This window comes from Adelges cooleyi, unplaced genomic scaffold (assembly GCF_023614345.1).
Source record: "Adelges cooleyi isolate 19-005CV unplaced genomic scaffold, UGA_ACOO_1.1 ACOO_flye_CR_arks_rails_tigmint_CR_PRNA_108, whole genome shotgun sequence".
In the NCBI taxonomy this organism is placed as follows: Eukaryota; Metazoa; Arthropoda; class Insecta; order Hemiptera; family Adelgidae; genus Adelges; species Adelges cooleyi.
The window spans coordinates 6239179-6249557 of NW_026095761.1; the positions used below are offsets into that span (position 1 = coordinate 6239179).

At 28.7% G+C, this 10379-nt stretch overlaps 1 protein-coding gene across 2 annotated transcripts; it reads left to right on the forward strand.

The window, feature by feature from the left end:
- The first annotated feature begins 4525 nt into the window (after positions 1-4525).
- LOC126844957 (uncharacterized) lies at positions 4526-7793 on the forward strand. 2 transcript variants are annotated; one of them, XM_050583485.1, is made up of 10 exons: positions 4526-4632; positions 4756-4891; positions 5531-5590; positions 5801-5880; positions 6150-6321; positions 6383-6441; positions 7032-7185; positions 7277-7347; positions 7453-7597; positions 7665-7793. In XM_050583485.1, the coding sequence occupies exons 1-10, from the start codon at positions 4576-4578 to the stop codon at positions 7742-7744; spliced, it is 1014 nt and encodes a 337-aa protein (XP_050439442.1). In that variant the 5' UTR covers positions 4526-4575; the 3' UTR covers positions 7745-7793. The 2 variants fall into 2 exon arrangements, with proteins under 2 accessions (XP_050439442.1, XP_050439451.1); XM_050583494.1 differs by having other exon boundaries at positions 4756-4867.
- Positions 7794-10379: the final 2586 nt, after the last annotated feature.

The following is a 10379-nucleotide window of genomic DNA, read 5'->3' on the forward strand; positions in this document are numbered from 1 at the left end:
GTTGTAGATATTTAGTTATAATATTAGTTTTTTAATTAATATAAATCATTTTTGTTAATACCATCGAAATAATACAATTAACATGTATGATGAAAAGTAAGACTAGCCTAAAAGCAAAACTTTATGACTGAGTGTTGCAAGGTCATAATTAAATTCAATTTAGATTAAAAAAAAAAAAAAATGTAACAATAGATAAAATAAAATAAATTAAATTGAGATAATTTAAAAATGTTTCGATAGCATTTGATACGTTTTTAAAAAAGTGAAAATAAATTTTTCCTAGAGTATGTATGATTTTACAAATATTTGACAAAGTCGGTTTTAAAATGTTTTAGAAACACATTTAAAAAAAACAAACAAGATCTATCTTTAAAATTTTAGATTCCATAACCCCAGAGGTATTAAGATTGTGTTAAGAGACACGCCGCCCATTTTTAAGGAGTTAAGTATAGGCAATTTTTTCCAAAATCTTAACTTTGGTTAAACTGTGATGTGTAATTATTAGTTCAGTAGTTAGGACACTTTATTGTTAGTTAAATTATTTTTCGGACTTTCACAGCATCCTTGACAGCGATTTAAAAAAAAAATTCTGTTAAGTTGATTTTTACGCGGATTAATTTTTCTCAGGCTTCATATATAGTCAAAGAAAGAAATTCATGCATACTATAGGTGACAAAATTAGCTGTGCTCCATCATCCATATTTTTTCGATATACCTAATACAACCGACGCTATATCATTTTTAAAAAAGTAAAAAAAGTCCTTTCTTAACTAATTAATTATTCATTAACTGGTTGAAATATTAAAAATTGCCAAGGTAGAGCACAGACAATGCTGTTGTCTGTATTATGTGAAATATTGGTTTCTTAGTTTTGATTACAGCCTTTGTAAAATTAATCCGCGCAAGGCGGGGTTTTTTGAGAAAAAACGGGTGTGTGGCGTCCTCTTAAGGTGGGTTTACACGTTCAGTAAAACTGTACAAACTAATACATTATACATGAATTTTCATGCAATCCGTTTGCGAAAATTAAATGAGTAAATTATTTAAAATTTACTTGTCCTTTTTGTGTTTTGTTCAGTTCTAATTCTAAACCTAAAATATCCATTTACACACCAAAAACTACACGATTGTACTGTTGTTTTTCAGGCACCGTCTGAACTCAAGCATTAAAAATATATTAACTGAGCTAAGTACGATTATTTTTTTACATGCGCAATTAGTTTGCGTAAGTTAACTAAAGGTTTAAATCTAGTTTTATTACCATGACTTCTCTGACCATATTAACTATGTACCTATTATTATGAATGTTACTCAAAAATGCAAAAATACCTCAACCGAAAAATGCAAAAAAATTAATTTTTGGTACAATACAAATGAGCATAGTTATGTGATTTCATTAAAGATGGTTAACAGAATAACAATTGTTTACGTGCAGGAAATAATCCATTAGGATGTGCATCCGCGCAAACCTAGATTGGCGCTTAGACTTGATAAACCAGTAGGTATAAAAAATAATTTGCTAATAACTACCTCGGTAAGACATAAAAACCCATTTGTGTAAAGTATATAAAACATTATAACTAAATCTGTTTTTTGTAGAACACTATAGTTGACCAATAAAAGAGTAAAGACTACTTTTTTACCGATTTTAACGGTTTAAAATAAATTAGTCAAATAAAAAATTAATCTTTCGCAAATCGAAGAGAAGTCTGATTACATTACATTTTATGTTGACAAGAGGAAGACTTCCAACAAGGTGCATGGACTTCGATTTACTAACCTCTACAATATGAGTTGGAATAAGTCCAACTTTTTACTTAATTTTTTTCCCTGTGGTTAGTCATAGGCACGAGAGTATTTCATCGCAAATATATTTTCACCGTCAAAATAACAATAGTTCATGTAAAAAAAATTGTGACTAATATGTAATACAAACTAATAAATTATAATGCAAAAAATTGGTTGACATAATTAAAATTTAAAAGTTTAAGAATTTTCCATATTATATTTATGACGCATAAATCACATATTTTTGCATCGATTCGATCACCTTTAACGTGTAATGTATTATATATACTTTATGTAACTAGGAAAATCATTATATTCGTAAATGGTTTGTTGGATTCATTTCAATTGTATAATTACCGATAATAATCAAAAGAAAATATACCATCGATGACGGTCTGGATTTATATAATTAGGCTGTGACTAGTATGTTTTTATCGTACGACTAGAAAAAATATAATGAATCTATTTGGAAAAAGCGCATAAAAATAAATGTCATCTCGTCCTCGCTCTACGGTTGACCTAACCTCGTGCAGTCTCCACAAATTTACTTGCTAGCAATTATAAGCACGGAAAATAACCTTGCCTAGTTAGTTCACGAACTTGAACAGATATTACAGTACTACAGTAAACGGCAGTCAAAACAATAACATTTATGTAATTTTATACTATAACAATACACAATACTATTAAACCGACCGAAATACGGGGCGAGAATATTGAATAATGTTATTTTATGTAAATACCTAACTATAATATTTGAAGAAGAAATACTAATATTTCAAACAGTTGTTCTTTTTTGTCATTCATAGTTTAGGAATTATCAAGGGTTTTCATATTTGATTAAAGTACTAATTTAATACTGGGGCATGGCTTTATGGCTAATAAATATTCCTAAATTAATCTTACTAACGTGTTTATTTTATTGAAAGAAGGCTGCAGGCTAGGTAATAGCATTGATTATTTATAATCAATGGTAATAGTTACAACAATAATTTTAACAGTACATTCTATAAGTACATTTACAGAACTACTAGTGGAGCAAAAAAGTAAGAAGCTCTTTGGGTGTAAACATGATTTCAGGTTTTAGCTTTATGTTAATTTCATTACATATTATTACAACTTAATTAAAAATAATTACATTAAAAGTGCAGTTTCTAAGTAATAACTTGCCTTTTATGTACATACTTACTCGCTTTCCTAGTTTCCACTAGGAAAGCATTAAAATACATTACTTACTTTGTTATTAAATAATCGTTTCGAGGGAATGCGTTAATAATAATAAGCTATTGATATAAATTATACCATCATTTACTATTTACATAGTAAATAATAACTTTAACATAGTATTACATACTAACTGTTACAGTAATATAACATAGACAGCACCAATGTTTCAATCAGAAACGTCCACCTACCTACCTGTATTTTATAGCAGTTCATTTGTAACTATGAACTGCAAAAATTAAACATCAAAACAATACCAACACTAAACAAAGGGCATGCGTATAATGTATACACTGTATACTATACAGTCTAATGCCTTACCGGTTGAATAGGTTTATCGGTCATAGCTTCCTTTAATTATCCTATTGGTTTTACAATGATACAGCTAAATTTTTTAGTTTTGATGCGGAGCTGAAAGGCTATTGGTTTTATAATGATGTGTGTTTTTTTTAGTAACTTTGTTTATACTAAACCAATTCCCTCGAGTAGCAACTCTATAAATGTTATCTAGTTGGTACCTTAAGGGTGGAGAGGGGGAGAGAGTTAAAAAAATACACTGTCCACCCTCAAAATCGGGAAAAACAAAAAAAAACGAAGTATACGATTTTTCAATTTTCAACATTTACTAGCTATAATTTTTGCAGATTTTATATATTTTAACATAAACACGTTAAAACTAATTTAATGCCAATATTTCAATAGGGTTTTCAAAATTGATTTATAATAAACAAATTAATGTAAAATAACGTTCTCATTTATTACTAATTTACTACTAAATCATTTCGATGAGCGGTATTTTATTTATTCGAGCACATTTTACAAGAAACTTCAAGACGTTTCAATCGTTTTAAAATTCTAAAACGATTACATTATTAATTTTTAATAAGCTTATGTTTAATATAAAAGTCCATGTAATAGGTAGTCCGTAGTTTTTTTGTTCCGACTTAAAATAATATATGAAGTGTAAAATAAAGCCATGACAGTTAAAACAAGATTGTGGTGGTTTCCATGTCAAAAAGAACGGTTAAAAGAGCTAAGTGGCTGCCACGTAATAGGGCAAGTTCAACAGCTCTAATGTTCTCAACTGAAAATGATAAATAGTCAATTTTAATTAAATCACTTTAACTACCTTTTGTTAAAGTATTGCAACGTTAAATACATTAATAAAACAAGTTTATGAACTCTATGTACAATTGTTCAGTAGCATTTGCCCTATTTAATTACGGTCACCACACTTTACCCTACCTATTTTTAAGGGGCAAAATATAGATAATATTTGACAAAAATCGATCTATATGAGCCATTTTAATCATGCAAACTATCACGTTCAGTTATAATAGCTACTGTAGAAATGTATACGAATAATTTATATAAAACTTAAAATTAAAAAACGAACTTCAGATTTATATTAAATGTGCAAATCACCTGAGTAAATTTTGAGTTAATATAAAAAAAGCCCTTACACACATACCATTCTTGTTTAACTGTTTGATTCGACTTCAGTACAGAAGATACTTTCGTTTTACACGTAAGCGAATTTCAGTTAAAAACTAAAAAAATATAATGCCTTTCAAAACGTCCGTTCTTTTTTGCGTCTTATACTTTTTTACGGAAACATGGGTAAGAAAAACACAGAGAATATTAACAATTAAAAATTAAGCATTTACAGTATAATAAGTTCACTATAGTCATATAAAAGCTTTTTTTTTTTAATTATTACATTGCGTATATGGTTCTTTACAGAGCATTGGATTAGACAAGGACCAAATTAGAAAATTAGTTGCTCTGCCCAATGATGAGGGTACATTCCGCAGCATTGTGATCATTACTTACTTATTAGAAGTAGGCTATACAGGTGATCTTAAACAATTTGAAAAAGGTAATATTTAAATATTATTCTTTATACATCATAATACTACTCATACATAATCATTGGCGTGTCTCAGAAATGTAGAGTGGGGGAAATTGTATAAAAAATTATTTATACACATTATTAATTTATAAAAAAAAACATAACATTATATAAAAAGTGAATAGTAGGGACTTCCTAATATGTTATAGCCCAAATTTTACAAGGGACAACACAATGTTTTCATTCTTGTTCTTCTTCCAGGCGTTTTACAGGCCATTTAGGCCCATTGCCGCAACAACCACTTGCCTCCATCGGTCTCTGTCTCTCGCCAGTTCTTCCCCATTCTCTATTCCAAGTTCTTTCAAGTCCTTGACCACTCTATCCTTCCATCTTCGTCTGGAACGTTCCCTAGGTCTCTCCGTGTCTGGTCTCCTTTCCGTCACCTGTCCGATTGGCCCTCCGATCAATATCCGAACAATGTTTTCATTACATTGATTTAACAAAGTGCATTGAGCTAGTAACATGTTATCTGTACACAAAAAACTATAATATTCGAAATCAATAGGCAAATTAGTTGCTCTGTTTTGGAAGCACTGTGTTTATATAGTAAGAGTATATTTCTTAACGATGCGAACATTAATTACTTATCGGACGTGGGCTACACAGGTGATGACGAAAAACTTGAAAAAAAACAATCCCTTCCGTTCTGCTCATCGAAGGAAAAAGGTAATGTTTTAATATTTGTCTTAATACATAATAATACTACTATACATAAACATTGGCGTGCTTCAGAAATTTGGAGTGGAGGAAAGTGTACAATAAATTAATAGATATCAAATCAAAAGTGCACAATTTTAGTTTTGTTAAAAACTTAGTATATATTTTTTAATAAATGTGTTATTAATTTATTTCTCAATTGCCAATATATTTGTGTAGAATTTGTGGTCAATATTAAAACCATGCCGGACTTTTTGATATTGTTGGCCGATAACAATAAGAACACTGACTGCTGGAAGGTAAAACCGAATAAGTTAATCCAAATTTAAATTATTTACTTACAATAACCCTTTTGGGGACAGTGATGACATTTGAAATCATGAGTCCCCGTCAAGGATTAATATAAATATATTGAAAATATAAAACATATTCTGTAGGTACTCCAAATTAGGTTTAAGTTATATTATTAATAATTATAATGTTCTCCTAACATATATGACTATATTTGAATAAAAAAATGATTAATTAATTTTATTACTTTGTTCTCTTGTATTTAAAATTATATCAGAATGAAGGTTTCACAACATATGAAGTAAAATTGTTTGTAAGAATGTTTATTGTACAAGATAAAAGAGGTGTACACGATGGGCTCCTTAACGGATCTGAAATAATTGAGTTATTTAATAACCTCCGAAATCAAACAGATGAACATAAACAGAATGTAAAGAATGAATTTCCAGGTAATATTGTGTTTAAGAGTAGGTTAGTTTAATAAACTTAAGAGTTTCAATTTATTTTTAGACGGTGAACCAATAAATGTATTGATGTACTTGGCGGCAATATTGAAACATAAATCCAAAGTAAGAAAATTCTTTAATTAATATTTTCTGTTTGTATACCTCCATAATATAGATTATGATCAAATAAGATTTTGTAAATTTTAAATAGGTATTAATTTTTTAGAAAGTTATAAGTCTTTAGGGTCACACTACACATTTATGCCTAAGTATACAACACTTAAGTTCATACTACAGTCTAGACACCTTTTCTATACTTTTGATCTAATTTTGGATCTAAAATCCATAAACCACGACATAAGTGAAATAAAAACAAATTGAACATTTCTTGTATTCAATTTTCCTGGGTCAATCAGTAGATATCCTAAGATTATAGGAAAGTTAAAAATTAAAAAGGGTAAATAATACCCCTTAAAAAGATGTATAATTTTTTAAATTTTGTTCATGTATATGATATGATTTATCTATAGGCTAACATAATAAAAAAATGTATAGGCTGTAAAAAGCACAAACATTTGATAGACAAAATATAAGAAATATATTTTTAAAAAATCCACTTTTTTCTTCTCATCTTATACAATAATATATATTACCAATGACCACAATAAACGCAATAATTTGTTATATGTATATTTTTAATTATAACCATTTAGTTGAAACACCTGAACGAGGCGCAGATAAACAAATGCCAAGCTTTGTACAAGAGTACAAAAAAATACCTTGATAATAAGAAACAAAAAAAGTTATTTAAAACACTGGGAATGGTTCCCAAAAAGTATAATTTTTTATTGGATTTCGAGCACGTCCGTAAGCATAAAATAATAATATTATATAATTTATTTAATATAACAACTATCATTTTCGTAAAAAAAACATAATACCCAATCATTATTTATAGGATCAGCCGCTCTGGAGTTACAAGAGCTTTTGGTCTTTTGGTCGGAACAAAATGAGGAATATGACAGAAGTGTAATGTTGTAAATTTTGAATTTATTAGGCTTGCATGCTTTGTTTGCATTGTGCATACATATAGTAAGATACGAATAATAAAATTGTACATTGATGATTCTGCAGGCACCTCTTATAACTCAAGTTAGACAGTATATGTGGGAATTCGCTATCTATGACTTAAACAAAGATGGTTTGCTCGATATTTATGAACTTGAAGAGGCAAGATTTCACACACCTAACAGCGATATGAATACCTTTTTTTCAGACTGTAATTTTTCTAAAGAACTCTAATGAAAACTATTTCTAAACTAAAAACAAATATTTTTATATTTTAGGGTCTATTATGATGTGCCCTGCAATGTTCTTGAAGATGAAATTAGCCTTGCATCCAGAATACTACGCTGATATAATTTAGTTGAGATTTTAAAAGTAAAGTTGTTTTTAATGATGTTTGTTTCATTTGACGTGTGTTCTAAAATTTACTTTTGTTTCTTTAAAAAATTGTACTAATACATCTTAACTTTGTTGAAAAAATAAATGAATTGTTTACACAGCTCTTCTTCTATTTTTTTATCTTTGCCTTACAATCCCAACTATATGGGGTCGGTCACCATAGTCCTACACCTTCATAGAGCTCTATCTTCTACACCTCGTTCAATCACCTATAGTTTACACAGCTAACTATGAAAATTAATAATAGTAAATGTAACACCTAAATTCCTTCTAAGTTCCACATAGAAGGGGGAGGTGAATGTTGAAATAAATCACACTTCCCCCTTCCACAAAGAGTGTAACTTACTATATACGTAGTTCGTAATCTTTAGCCGCCGTTTTAAAAATGAATAGTTGAAAATAAACAGAAGATTGCGAACTTATGTTGTATATATATATATATATATATATATATATATATAGGGTATATTGTAGTAAGTATATGAATATAGTTCCTAACTTCTGGAGTTCGACACGAAGATATAGTCACTGGTCTAGCTTTGATTATAGTCAGAATTAATAGTCTCTAATTCGATTGACAACCGTAATAAGCGTTACTGGCTAATTACAGTTTTAGTGTGGGCTACGTTCGCTGGCTGTTGTGTAGTACTTAGAAATTCAATCAAGTATCAAGTATCATAGTATCAAGTTTTACTTGTCAACAAGACTACTCCGATATACTTAAGCGTATGTCTCACGTTCATTGGTCAGCGTTAATCAACATATAGAGTGCTGCAAATTTTGGATTTTAATAATACATTTCTCTCTCTCTTACGTTTAATGTCCGTTATTCCTACCGATTAGCATAGACGGTTTAGATTTGGCATTTTTTGGGCTTGTAGCTGGCTGCCGACCTAATATTAGCCTTATATCAGTACGCCACTAATAATACATTAAAAATATTAAAATTATGACTTACTGAATTGTTCTATTTTCGCCTGCAATATAAGGTATAGGCAACATAATTTACATGAACGTAAAAATCTTAGGTACAATACTCATTATAAAGAATGGCATGCGATTATGACTAATAATATTAAAAAATGGATATCATTGATAAATTAGATTGTACTATGATTTTTAACTCTATCATACTATAACCAATCCTATGTGTTATAATATTAATACAGAGTTTTATTTCAATAAAATGTAAAATAATAATTGCACTTAATGTAAAATACTTTTTTTTACGGCTTTGTATAATATAATTTTTTTGTTAGTACGCTGTGTAATACGCATTAACTGCTTGATAGAATTATATGTTTATTGTTACCATCAATAGTTAAAAACAAATATTACTTTATAAGAATTATCTAAAAAACTAGGTAGCTAGGGTAGTATAAATAAATACTTACAATTAGCATCTATGCTGTTTAGTATAATTATATTGATAATTAGTGTACTAGTTTTTCTATGATAAAATGTTTTGTTTTAAAGTAGTCGATATTTCTAGGACCATAGCATGGGTTTCTTAGTTCTTATTTATATATTTTATATAATATGCATAACTGTTTAAATCTTAAAATTTTGTTAATATAAATTGTTTTTTGTTCTCTTGTGGTGAGAGGAAGTTTTTACAGTCAAGTTAAAAAAATGTTCTGTGACATTGGTCGCTTTTAAATGTATTTCAATTCCAAGCCCGTGACCTTGTGTACATCTGTGGAATCAAATCCAGCGACCATGACTTACTGTACTAGATTTGATGTGTCGGTAACAAAGTAAAAACTCTTTTTCTTCAGGTCCATCTACATTTTTCTAGTTTTATCCAATAATATCACGTTAAATAGCGCAAATAGAAAATATGATACAGATAGTAATGAGGAATTGCAGTACTGTGTTAAAGAAAATAAGAGATTATACCTATAAATGCTTTTACAAATCATGATGATTGTACTGTATTAACATAATATAAGATTATTACAATTTATTATTTTAAATACATTTTCTATTTTTTTTCTTCAAAAATATTGAGTACTTAGTATAATTGAATAATGTATGCAACAAAAGCGTATCATTACTAATATTTACTAAATTTTAAAATTCGTATGAAATTACTGACGGAAATGGGCTACCGATGTCCAGAATTTTCGCGTTATACTACAATTCTTATTACTATTATTATTATTATTTTTTGCAAGAATGATATCCACAAAATATGTTTTATATAAGTCCGTTTACTTACAAGACATAAACAGAATTGGTTGTTCGATCCCATTTGTATGGGATAAAGAAAAGACGAAATAGACATTTACTCTTAGAGTCTTTATTATACTTAACTATTTTTATAAAAAGAGTTAATTTAAAAAAATTATCCGACTTATCCATATGAACTGATTAGACATTTAACATCGCCAGTGGTTTATTTATATATTTTAAAAATAACGTTTTCTTATGAAAAAAAAAAACAAGTCATCTTAGGGCTTAGCGTTTTTAGAATAACGTAAACTAAAGTAGGTGATGGTAAAAACAGTAGACATATCTAAAGTAGTAGAAGAAGACCTTGAAAAATAACAAAAATAATAACGGTCGAGCTCGCGTTCGACGCAGATTATCACTGC

Excerpts from the sequence above, each read along its gene's own strand:
- LOC126844957 (XM_050583485.1), top strand. The coding sequence starts at position 4,576 with ATGCCTTTCAAAACGTCCGTTCTTTTTTGCGTCTTATACTTTTTTACG. Across the intron at positions 6,322-6,382 it reads TGTAAAGAATGAATTTCCAG|ACGGTGAACCAATAAATGTA; the intron begins GTAATATTGTGT and ends ATTTATTTTTAG. Across the intron at positions 6,442-7,031 it reads TATTGAAACATAAATCCAAA|TTGAAACACCTGAACGAGGC; the intron begins GTAAGAAAATTC and ends ATAACCATTTAG.